The sequence below is a fragment of the Syzygium oleosum genome, unplaced genomic scaffold (genome assembly GCF_021117445.2).
Source record: "Syzygium oleosum isolate NSW1041296 unplaced genomic scaffold, Sole_v2.1 Sole_v2.05, whole genome shotgun sequence".
Lineage (NCBI taxonomy): Eukaryota > Viridiplantae > Streptophyta > Magnoliopsida > Myrtales > Myrtaceae > Syzygium > Syzygium oleosum.
In genome coordinates, this window is record NW_026607489.1 from 4985677 (window position 1) to 4999319 (window position 13643).

General features: G+C 37.9%; 1 protein-coding gene across 1 annotated transcript; it reads left to right on the forward strand.

The window, feature by feature from the left end:
- The first annotated feature begins 7625 nt into the window (after positions 1-7625).
- LOC115668898 (sugar carrier protein C-like) lies at positions 7626-9993 on the forward strand. Its single transcript, XM_056311399.1, has 4 exons — positions 7626-7761; positions 7864-8186; positions 8773-9408; positions 9547-9993. Exons 1-4 carry the CDS (start codon positions 7626-7628, stop codon positions 9991-9993), a joined length of 1542 nt encoding a protein of 513 aa, XP_056167374.1.
- The last annotated feature ends 3650 nt before the right edge of the window (positions 9994-13643 follow it).

Consider the following 13643-nt stretch of genomic DNA (forward strand, 5'->3'; position numbering starts at 1 on the left):
GACCTTTTATTTGAGAAATGAAGACATGTCAAGCCTTTATTTAACACAAAATCCACTTCAGACCCTTATTTGAGAAAATAAGGACACTTCAAGCTCTTATTTGAAAATTTCCCAATTTAATTTGATACATTATGAAAAGTCAAATATCCATTGTCTGAAGATCAAACAAATTAAATTAACTGCGTATGAATATAGAGTGATATTGGATAAGTTAATCTTTCTATTATACACGATAAATCTCTCTTCCCAACAATTTAGATTACTCTTCCCAACAATTTAGATTACCTTTTAAAGAGATAGGAAATTTCTACTAATTAATAATCGATTGGCCGAAATCGTGAAAGATTCAAATTTTGACAACACCATGCTGGGTTTTATATCTCTCCTTTTGAATTCTAAATCTTCTTTTAAAAATTGATGTTGATTTTCTTTATTTCTGATGAGATAATTAATTTTTGAAATTAAATGCTCTTGTAAAATATTTAGATTTCTCGTTTGAGGTTTGGTGATAAAATTAAAAGTGATTTTTTTATTTAAAGCTTGAGTTTGAATACCTTCATTTGTGACAGTAAAATGTTGAATTAGTTGTATAAATGGTATTCCTAAGATCACGTGTTGTCTCATATCTTTGATTAAAATAAAATATGTTTTTATAGGACATCTGATTTTTTTATTACTAAAGCTTCTTGCAACTTGTATTTAATATGAAGTTTATCTCTTGAGGCTGATTTTAATGATTGTGTGGTTTTTTTTTTTGAAATACTTTGTTGGTATTGGACCTTTCTCTAATACAGTGGAGGTATGCACCAAAGAGTATTTTGGCATTTATAACAAATTCATAATTGATTTTTATTGTTATCTATTATCCATATTTTAGAAGTTATTTATGATAAAATCATTGAGAAATTTAGATCATAAGTGTTTGGTTCATTGGGCCCCTCTTTATGGGCTTGCAAAAAAAAATATGCTGTCTTCCTAGTCGGCTTCTCCCACGGCTTCTACATCTACTCGTTGACGTACTCACTCATTTTCTTTTTCCCTAATTTTGTGGCTTTATTTTCACTTTGTTTTAATTAATAATCAGTTTTTGTCTTTTTCATGTTGAACTTGCATTATCATATATCGTACGTCCTTTCCATGGTTCAGGTGTTCATCACCATTGGCACCCTCGGTAATCTCTCCAACTGTTACTTCTCCGAGCTCCGCCTCTACTTTGGGTGGCTTGTCATGCTTATCGCTGGAGCAATCCCTTTAGTCGGGCTTCTCTTGGGAGTTTTTGCCATGCTGGAATTCCCCGGTGGCTCATCATGCAAGGCCGCCTAGGTGACGCAAAGCACATCCTCGCTAAGACTTCCAATTCCGAGGAGGAGGCCGCACTTTGGTTTGCTAATATCATGAAGGCTACCGACATATCTAAGGAGGGCAACAACGACATTGTCACGAAGACCAATTAGACGTTTCTTTTTCCATGTTGCACGTGAATTGCACGTGTGTTACTTAATTTTGGATATCATCCACTTTTTTTCCTTTTTTTTAGCCAAGCAAGTTAATTTTAGATAGTGTCCATCGCACTTATTATCTCTCATCATTCTTATCTTATAATCATATATTTGGAAAATAAATTCATAGAAAAAGGAAGAAAAATAGGGTGTGAATTTTTTTTATTTTTATGTTTTCATTTTCTTATATACGATTACGATTTACGTGCGAACATTGTAATAACAAATAAGGTTTTGTTACTTTTTTTTTTTAAATTTTAGCCGACCAAACAATGATGAGCGGGGCGGTGGCATATATAAAAAGGGGGTTAGCGATGACGAGACTGTCCTTTGACCGGATTGGCCGCCGCTGGACTATGGGGGCCATGTTCTTCGTCGGGCCCCTCCTATGGGCTTGGCCTCCAACTATTTTGTCTTCCTAGTCGGCCGCTCCTTCGCCAACCACGGCGTTGGCACCCTCATGATTGCCCCTATCTATGTCACTGAGATCTCCCCTGTCTTCTCCCATGGCTTCTACGTCTACTTCCCTGACGTACTCACTCATTTTTCTTTCTTTTTTTCCTAATTTCGTGGCATCTTTTTCACTTTTTTTATTTGTCATCAATTTTTATCATTTTGATGTTGAACTTGTATTATCATATATCATACGTCCTTTCCTGATTCAGGTGTTCATTACCACTGGCACCCTCCTCGGCAATCTCTTCAGCTATTACTTTTTTGAGCTCCGCCTCTACTTTGGGTTGCGTGTCATGCTTCTCGCGGGAGCAATCCCTTTGGTTGGGTTTCTCTTTGGAGTTCCTGGAATCCTCCAGTGGCTCATCATGCAAGGCCACCTAGGCAATGCGAAGTGCATCCTCACCAAGATCTCCAATTCCAAGGAGGAGGTCATTCTCTGGCTTGCTGATATCAAGAAGGCTATCGGCATACCTAGGAGTGCAACGACGACGTTGTCACGAACACCAATTAGGTCATACGTTTCTTTTCCCATATTATATGTGTATTGCACATATATAGCACATATGTTGCACATGTGTTACTTAATTTTAGATATCATTTACTTTTTCTTCTTTTTTTTAGCCAAGCAAGTTAATTTTGGATAGTGTCCATCGCACTTATTATTCCTCATCATTCTTATCTTATAACCATATATATTTGGAAATAATTTCATAGACTAAGGGAGGAAAATAGGGCATGATTTTTTTTAATATTTTTATGTTTTCAATTTATTAAATACGGTTACGATTTATATGCGAACATTATAATGATAAATAATATTTTCTTATAATTCTTTTTGAATTTTGGCAGATCAAATAGTGATAAGCAGTGCGGTGGCATATATAAAGGGGATGTGAAGATATTTGATGTGCATGTTGAGTTCGTGATGGGATCCTCAATGTGTTCACATTCCTCGGGTTGGCGATGGCGAGACTGACCTCTGATCGGATCTGCCACCGCTGGACGATTGTGATGGCGGGGGCCATGTTCTTCATCGGGCCCCTCCTTATGGGCTTGGCTCCCAACTATGATGTCTTCCTGGTCGGCCGCTCCTTCGCCTACCTCGGTGTTGCCTTGCCCCTCCTGATTGCCCCCGTCTATGTCACTAATGTCCCCTGCCTTCGGCTTCTAAATCTGCTTCCCTGCTGCACTCACTCATTTTCCTTTCTTTTTTTCCTAATTTTGTGGAATCTTTTTCAGTTTTTTTATTTGTCATCAATTTTTGTCTTTTTCATGTTGAACTTCCATTATCATATATCATACATTCTTTTCGTGGTTAAGGTGTTCATCACCATTCGCGTCCTATACGGCAATCTCTCTAACTATTACTTCTCCAAGCTTCGACTCTACTTTGGGTGGCGTGTCATGCCTATCGCAGGAGCAATCCCTTCAGTCGGGCTTGTCTTCGGAGTTCTCACCACGACGAAATCCCCTAGTTGCTCATTATGCAGAGCCGCCTGGGTGACGCAAAGCGCATCCTCACCAAGACCTCCAACTCCAAGGAAGAGGCTGTGCTCTGGTTTGCCGATATCAAGAAGGCTACTGGCATACTTGAGGAGTGCAACATTGTCACGAACGTCATGCATTTCTTTTTCCATATTGCACGTGTATTGCATGTGTTACTTAATTTCGGATATCATCCACTTTTTTTATCCAATTTTCTAGCCAAGTAAGTTAATTTTGGATAGTGTCCATCGCACTTATTATTTCCCATCATTCTTATCTTATAATCATATATATTTGAAAAATAAATTCATAGAAAAAGGGAGGAAAATAGGGCACATAATTTTTTTATTTTTATGTTTTCAATTTCTTTTTCTTCCTTTTTTTTGGTTAAAATTTGTGAATAATGGTGATATTAATGGCATTTAATTATTATGTTCGTTATATTTCTTTTCATTTTTATACTATTTATTATATTTACTAATGGAAAATGTACTAGAAGAAAACAAATTTAAAGTGTTTTTCCCATCGGTTTAAGATGGTACTTCAATTTGGAGAACACATATGGATGTTTGCAATTATTTAACATATTTTTTGTTTTTGATAAAGAAACATTTTCCAGTACCGAATCTCTTTTTTTTATACTCAAGTTTAATAGCATAATCATAAATTGCCCGCACACCGTGCTTGGTTTATACTACCTTTCAAAAAGATAGAACGATAATAATGTTGCCAAAGGAAATTTCTGCTAATTAATAATTGATTGGTCGGAATCTCAAATGTTTACAACACCGTGTTTGGTTTTATAGCATATCACGAATATTGCATACGTTGTGGGCTGGTTAATCTAGCATTAAAGAAACTCGTAAAAGTTCTGAATCATCATTAAATACAAATGAGGCAAGGGACCCTATTTATGCAATAACCCCTTCTATAAAAATTATAGATTTCATCTTGATCTCACGGTAAAGATTTCATCTCTTTATCTACCAACTACTTGCATTAATTATGAGTATACTCTAAAAAAACGTACATTTTCTATATTGCCGTCAATAATATTCTTGAATTTTCAAGAACCCTAGATCCTCATAAGCTTCAAGGCTCTCTCGGTTATCTTGATCATTCCTACTTCATTGTGCCTTGAAAACTTCTAGATTGGGACACATGCCTATCAAGCTTCATTTACAAAACTGCCTTAATAAAAGCTTTTTCTTTATAAACTGTCAAAAAGGTACTTCACATCGTAATCAAACTGTTGAGAGAGATTGTTAAGATACACGTGTGAGTTGTGTTATCGAAGTCCCATATCGGATAATTGATGTGGTGTTGAGCAGTTAATATATTCTAGTTGGCTTATAACTCATTGGTTTAAGCTTTTGAGTGAATGTGGGTTTAATTGGATATGTTGACGGGCTCGGACTTGGGCTCCCTCTTGGCAATCTCCTCTAGTGAAGGTATCATGCTTCTGCTGTGTGCTCCCAACACAAACAACAGTCAATGTCTTGGGACTAGAAGCTGTGAAGATTTATATGAAGTTACCTCCTTATCTCGGCCGAATCATAAGCGTACTTAATTCTCTTTTTCTTCCATCTTTAACCGGTCCAAAATGTCAAAAATTGGAGCAATGTAGAATATTTGAAGGTAAATAAAGGGTCAAGGGAAAAAATGAAGAGCAAAAACTACTGCATTTTTCGAGCTTCTTTCCTAGCCGGAGATTTGTCATCTTGCTTGAGGAACTGGTTAACCTTGAAAGTAATCTTCCCTCTCTTGAAAGCTCGAGAGGCAATTGTAAGTTGTAACACAAAAGAGGTAATTTATCACTTATTCGTGGAAGAATGAGCATGTCATTGCTGTCATCTATGGCAAGGTTGGCTGGTGGAATTGCTACCAGATCTTAAGCAACTCTCCCAAACGTGATGAACTCTGTAGATGCAGTCTCATCTTTTGCTATTATATTCAGCTTGGACCGATGTCGTGTTTAACACAAACGACTGTTAATTATTACTTTTCATCTTTAGTAGTAAGGACTGTGTAGGATACATAATATCATAACCAAAGGATAGGAGCTGGGTTAGTCGTACCACACTGGTTACACCAGATAATGGTGCCATAACTTTGAAAGGAGTCTCTGCATTTGGGGCATGTTTTTATACCACCATCCTGTTGTTGTGTTGGTAACCTTGATCTTTGCCTGGCATTTGAATTAGATATTCTCAAGTAGAGATAAGAATTGGAACACGTTTAAGCAATTGAAAAGATGATGGATATGAAAAATCAACATAGTTTGTGAAGGGAGCAGGGAAACAAAAGGATTGACAGTGACCAATGTCTTCAACTAGAACCTTGTTTCTATTTCCCGTGAACATAGTTATCATTTGGCTTTATGGCTTGAATCATAAGAAATCCTTGCATCATATGTAAAACATGAGTGGTGGCATCAGAATCAATCCACCAGGTATTACGAGGAACTTCAATAAAGTTTGATTGAAAACATACTAAAATACAAAACTTATCTTTATTTTCAAACCAAGTTTTACGCTTCATGCAATCTTTCTTCAAGTGTCCAATTTTATTAAAAGTGACACTCAGTAAGATTATGTTCCTTTTTGTGGATTTGAAAAGCCTTAGAAGAGTCATTCATGTTATGTGATTATTTCTTCGTGCTCTTTCCAACTTTCATTTTGGAATTCTTTTCAGCTTCTTAATGACTAAAGAGATGAATAGAATGAGCATTTTGATTCTTTATCCTCGTTTCCTCTTGAACAAGCATACTAGCCAATTCATTTACATTCCACTTATTCTTTATAGTATTATAATTCATTTGAAATGACCCATATAATTCATGAGGCAAGTATGAACTATACTAGAAAGTACACACATCCACGTTGATTCCCAAAATCCTTAATTTTGCTGCTTAGTACGCCATCTCAAGTACATGTTCATCAATGGTACGTGAATTATCATATTTCATGATGGACAAAGTGCTCATTAATGTACCACTAAGTGACTCATCAGTAGTTTGAGAACGTTCTTCCACAAATTTTATAAATTTCTTATCACTGTTAGTTTTCGGAAGAGTAGTCTTTAAGTTGTTTGCAACTATCATTCGCGTAAAAATTAAGCTTAATCTATTCGATCTTTCCCAAGCTTTATGGAAAGATCTTTCACTATCGCTAGTCACATTAGTGACAGCAGCCGCTTCTTCAACTTTAAATGCTAAATTAAGATCCAAGACACCTAAGTAAAACTGGACTTGTTCACACCAGTAAGAGAAATTCATTCCATTGGATAAAGGAACAGACGAAGTATGTGAATGAAGAGAAACATGTACATATATTGCAAATATGCATGAAAACACTCATACATTAATGCTTTGAGAATATTACATAATTTGATTCAAATTAAACAGAGCATGTATATCATAGTTCTCTTTTATATGATCCCACAATATACAAACATACATTAAACCATAATGATGCTACTACCTTTTATTTGGTAATTATAAATACATCTCATTATAATTTACTTGCTATCTATACAAACAAATCTAACAAAGATGGTGCCGAATGTCTCATTAAGTAAGATTAATAATGTCTATATAACTTTTATAGTTTCACTAACCATGAACGTCAATGGGGGCAAAAAAAAATAAAATCAAGATTAGTTTTGAAAAATAAAGCAGAATAATTTCTCATATTGACCACAGTTGCCATGGTAAGTGAACTAGTTGCTCCTAATTATTTCAAATATTGCTCTAGGATTACAAATTGTAACAAATATAATTACATATATAAATTAATTACAATTTACTCGGAGAAAAATTTGAATCGTCTATCTACATATAATAAATATTTGATTAATTACAGACATATACAAGATGATTTCTTACAATTGACTGTATAGAGTAATTTTCCCTGTAGAGATAGATCGTAGATAGCATGAGAATTCTCGGATTATCATTATCCAGTATCTTGGGTCCATCACACTTAGAACTATCTCTACGTTATATCTTTCCTCAGTTCCTACCTTAATTAGGAGTCACCCTCTTAAACACTGCAGAAGACCGAGTCCTTGCGGAAATAGAATTGATTTCCGAGATGGAAGAAAAATCCCCACACAAGAGTCTATAAATACAGTCGGTCCTCCATTGACGTCAAATCTCCGTTTGTCTTCTGTAGTTTCGTCGAGATGGCGGGTGGTTTCGGCGTTGAAAGTGGTGGCATCACCAAGGATTATCCTGGGAAAGTCACGGGTTACGTTCTCATCACATGCATTGCCGCTGCCATGGGCGGATTGATATTCGGATACGATATCGGTATTTCGGGTACTACTCTTATCTTATCAGCCTTTTCTCTCTTTCATCATTTGCGTCAAAAACTCAGATTTTATCACGACTAAGATTCTCTCTCGTGAATTCTGCACTTAGGCGGCGTGACGTCCATGGCTCCGTTCCTGAAGAGGTTCTTCCCTACCGTGTACCGGAAGGAGGCATTGGACAATTCGACAAACCAGTACTGCAAGTTTGACAGCTTCATGTTGACAACGTTCACTTCGTCGCTCTACTTGGCGGCGCTCGTGGCCTCCTTCGGCACGTCCAAGGTGACGAGGAGCTTGGGTCGGAGGTGGTCCATGTTGCTGGGTGGCACAATCTTCCTCTGCGGTGCTCTCGTTAATGCCGCCGCTCAGAACATCGCTATGCTGATCATTGGCCGGATTTTGCTCGGCATCGGCGTCGGCTTCGCCACTCAGGTACAACTCCTTAATTACTGCGCTATTGTTGTACCAAGTTTTCGTTATTCATCGTATGATAGGTTGCATGTATATACATGCTTGTACGTGTGTCTTTTGCCCTTAAATGCATCATTGTTTTCGCTGACCTAGACTCGTTGTTCCTTGAATTTCATAAGTTTTGCTTGTGAAAAGATGACTAATTACTAGATTCACTACTAGATCTCTCAATAGGCCATACAAAATCCTATATTTAATATATTAAGTTAATTTAAAATTCCCATATTTTTCCTAATGAAAAAGAACTAATCTGATTAAATCATTGATTATCTTGCTGTTGTGCCTGCGGAGTCGAGAGGTTTAGTTTAACCATGCTTCCTGTCAAGTAAACAAAACAAGAATTATCAACGAAGTAACGGTCTGAGCGAATTTTCTCGAAATCTTGATGAAGAGATTTGATGATAATTCCTATAGACTTTCAGTTCCGTTTAATTATTTATATGGACTTTAATCAACTGTGATTGCATAATTGGAATTATGAGTTATGTTTGAGATTGCAATAAAATTCGACCTAACTCAACCTAATGTGTGCAATCGAAATTCACAGTCCGTGCCGCTCTACGTGCCGGAGATGGCGCCATACAAGCACCGCGGCTCGCTCAATGTGCTCTTCCAGCTGTCCATCACGGTGGGCATCCTATGCGCGAACGTGGTCAACTACTTCACCCAGAAGATGGCCAACGGCGAAGGGTGGCACGTGAGCCTCGGCGGCGCGGCGGTCCCTGCCCTTATCATCGGCATCTCGGCCTTCTTCCTTCCCAACACCCCCAACTCCATCCTCGAGAAGGGCAATCCCACTAAGGCGCGGGAGATGCTGCGCCGCGTCCGGGGGGTATCTGACCACGAGGTGGAGGCCGAGTTCAACGACATCGTGGAGGCGAGCGAGGCGTCCAAGGCCGTGAAGCACCCGTGGAGCAACCTCAGCAAGAGGAAGTACTGGCCACACCTGGTCATGTCGGTGCTCATTCCAATGTTCCAGCAGCTTACTGGGATCAACGTGGTCATGTTCTACGCACCGGTCCTGTTCATCACCATCGGGTTTGGGAACGATGCATCGCTCATGTCTGCGCTTATCACTGGCGGCGTCAATGTGGCCGCAACATTCATCTCCGTGTATGGGACTGATAAGTGGGGACGTCGCCGGCTCTTCTTCTGGGGTGGAGGGTTGATGCTCATCTTTCAGGTACAGACACATCTTTAGACTCATTATACTGTTTACTAGATTTCTTCAACTATCCATTCCTTATTATCTCATCCGACCATATTTGAAATGTCCTATCCCTATATTCTGCGAAAAATTTAACCGGTTGTGATTGCACAGGTGGCGGTGGCGTCCCTGATTGGCTGGAAGTTCGGCGTGACGGGCCAAGTGGACAACCTCCCCGGGTGGTACGCAATGGTTGTGGTGATCTGCATCTGCATCTTCGTGTCCGCCTTCGCCTTCTCGTGGGGGCTGCTGGGGTGGCTAGTGCCAAGCGAGATATTCCCCCTGGAGATCCGGTCGGCCGCTCAGAGCATTGTCGTGTGCATCAACATGTTCTTCACCTTCCTGGTCGCGCAGATCTTCCTCACCATGCTCTGCCACATGAAGTTCGGCCTCTTCATGTTCTTTGCCTTCTTCGTCGCCCTCATGACTGCCTTCATCTACTTCTTTGTGCCCGAGACAAAGAACATCCCGATCGAGGAGATGTCCCGAGTCTGGGGGGAACATTGGTACCGGAAGAAGTACGTGGTCGTAGATGGACCGCCGTTGCCGGAGGAAGTTTAGGCACTTGAATTTTCGCTAAAGTTTTAGGAAATAATTTGACTATACTTTTTCTCATTCTTGCAGTTACAGTATGTTAGGTTTGATTAGGTTGCATGCTTTCCTGAAACCAGGTTTTGCATGCAGATTTTTTCTGTCGTTGAATAAGTACGACCGGTTTAGGTTTATTGATTTTTTTTTACTAACGCTGGGAATAATAACCTTAATTTTCATTGGACAGCTTTGCCATTATTGATTCCCTTTTTTTTTTTCGTAAATTTCTTCCTTGGGTTTATTGCTGATAATTATTAAAAGTATTTTAGTTGAGCCTGTGAAATCGACATAAATAGAGATTAAATCCTAGACATCTATAAAATTTAGTATTCATCTGAGATGAATATAAAGTTTGATCAATCAAGTACCCTTTTTCTTGCGAGGACCACATGAGCGCCGTGCATATTTGTACTTTTTCACGGTTGAAGAATTAGATATCCTAAATTGATTGAATTGATTGAAAAATTCATTATTTTGTTGTGGGTGCTTGAAGATCAAATAGTCGGAGCATATTATGAATTTACATGAATCAATTTGTCAACAAAGATGGTCCTGAGTGCCACATTAAGTAAGATTAATCATGTCTATATTACTTTTATAGTTTCACTAACCACGAGCCTCAATTGGGGCAAAAACTAAAATGAGATTGGTTTGGAAAAATAAAGCAGAACAATTTCTCATATTGACCACAGTAGTCATGGTAAGTGAACTAGTTGCTCCTAGTTATATTCAAATAGTGCTCTAGGATATAATTACATATATAAACTAATTACTACTTACTCAGAGAAAAACTTGAATAATAAATTTTATAGTCTATTTACTTATAAGTATTTGATTAATTAGAGACATATGCAAGACGATTTCTTATAAGTGACTGTATAAAGTAATCTTCCCTGTACAGATAGGCTTGGTCTATTAATTGATGCATTAACTGCTTCCTCTCTTCTACCACCGGCTATCACTGGTAAAATTTGCCAAGAATCTCCACCAAGAGGGACTGTGATGCCACCAAATGGCTTCGCTTCCAATGTTGAGTCTTCACTCTTAAGTAGATCTTTCAATGAGCAATGAAGATCCTCCAAACCATTTTCATGATTCATCGGTGCCTCAAAACTTGTCTTCTGAATCAATTAAGCAAGATGAAGGTCTCTTTCTATTTCACATGGAGAACTCTCATCTATTTCTAGAGATATTTTCTTGTCAGATCTAATCCTTGATGTTAGTGTTTTCCAATGGAAGCCTTCCCAGTTCCTCCATGGCCATGCACAAAAAACAACCTGCCTTTACAATTTTCCACAGCATCTATAACAGCATCATAAATAGTTCTATGGTCATGGTTCATTGGTTGTATGAACTCGGAATGTTGACTCAGAAGTTTCATTTATATCACAAGACAACTCTTCTCTTGATAATCTACTACTTACATTCTCTAACAGCGACATGTCAGGCATAGGAAGTTTCGACTCTGCAAGTGAAATTGCATTTCGGATAAATATTTTTTAAGCTCAAATAAAACATGATTCTCAAGATGCTCCTGAGGAAATTTCATATTGGGAATGCTCATGATGTTCCTCATTCTATGTACGATATCATTTCCCCGTATATTCACACTCCCACAATTTAACTGGGTCTCCAACATTAGAAATGCAGCACTAAAGTATCAAAGAGCTTGTCTTAGTTCAGGAGGTGTACCCCATTCAGCAGTTCTTCATTGCTTAATGCCATTCTCTATCATTACCAAGTGAACCTACAGCCTAAAATGCAGATTGGTATGTGGGGTGTATAATACCATTGACAGTTTTCATGTCATCAAAAATTGCATTCAACTCTAACGATATTCAGTAAAATTCTCACACTTTGGCCTTTCTTTCTCCTTGTCCAAATCTTTTCTTCATGATTCCAGACCCATTTTATGTGGAAATCAGTATAAGTCAGCTCACGTGCATTTGAAAAGTTCTTATCAGTTTCCATCCACTCCGGGAAAGTTATTTGGTAATATGAACTCTATTCAAGACATTTTCAAGATTTTGTCCACTTTGATGGGTCACCTTTTTCATGAATGGTAAATGCAGAGCTAATCTTTCCACAGCAAGCTCTCTAGACTGAATGTGAAACTGAAAAATATGCCAAATGGGTTGATTAGCGGATATATATCGACAATCTAAGTAAGTTTCTATTTCAATGACTTTGTTAGTTCTAGACTCTCCTGGTTGAGTATTTGTCATAATATTAGCTTCCAAAATTGCTCTTATTCTATCAGGGCCTTTATTAATATATTTAACCAATTACCTTATTAGTCTCGATGTCTTGCACCATTCTATAATAATGTGAGCATTATATTGCACAAACATAACAGACTATCCGATTGAACTTCTTTTTTAAGAACAAATCTCCCATCATCCATTCTCCTATAGTTAGGAAAACCTCTTGAATCAATTGTTGTTTTGGCACAAAAGGTTTTAGGAAAATGTTTCGAGCAATATCCTTTAATTGGACACGGTGAACCAGAATTCAATGATCCGCAAGGACCATGAGTCATGAACTGGGAAACACATTCATACGCAATTGGGCCGTAGTTGTGGTTGTCGAATATTCATTTTCTGTTGCAACTAAAGCAAAATGTGAGCATGCAGCAGTCTGTTTTTCTTTAGTTCGACCATGTAGACGACTACAATAAAAGAACGATAAGATAGTAAACTCTATTAGTAGAAGAAACCATACTACACTGTTAAAAACTACATATGCATTTCTTACCTGCGGTTACCACCCCAAATCGTTGGCTTTCTTCTGAATCTGAAATCAAATGAGCGAGTCTCATCTGGAATACTCTACTGACAATATCACGCCTATACAACGCAACATCAATTTCAGCCCACCTTGCATTGCAAATGAATGTTATGAATAGGGTAGTACTTCCGAAGGACATACAAACCCTCATTACATCTCGATAATTTTGAATCACGTATCTTGAACCAGCTGCAAATCTCGCAGGTAAGATCATTCGTTTTCAAACAGCACCTCCATCTGCATCACTCCTGAAAACTGCATTTCTGATACCTTAATTTTGGATCTTAGATTCTTGTGATATCTCCTAATGTATTCTAACTTTTCCTCCTCAATGGATGTAAAGGCATCAACACTATATATTGCTGAAACAATCTTCCAAAGCCCTCATAGGTTCGGTTTGGACCAACTATACGTAACTTTGATTGAAGGATAGCAAATTTCTTTAAGTTATGTTAAGTTTGGGAGGACCTATTATTTGAAACTTTCCTTTTAGTATCTGAGGACTATTCTAGCAACTTTATGTGAAACTAGAGCTAATAACTTTCCTTCACGACAGTAATTAGCTTCAGAATTCTTAACTCGAGGGTGTTATCCCTCAATAATACTGCAATTACACCACAATTCTCGTCAAATAGTCGTAACTGATAGTAACTTAATAACTGTTCCTCGACCAATACAGTTCCCTTGAAACCTTCGTAACTTTTTTTGAACTTAGCGTTGGTGACTTCCCTTTACAATAGTAATTTTGCTTCACAATCCGTAGTTATATTAGTTTTCCAATGAAATAGTGTCACTCCTCGAATAGCCATAAGTGATAGTACCTATACTTAGCA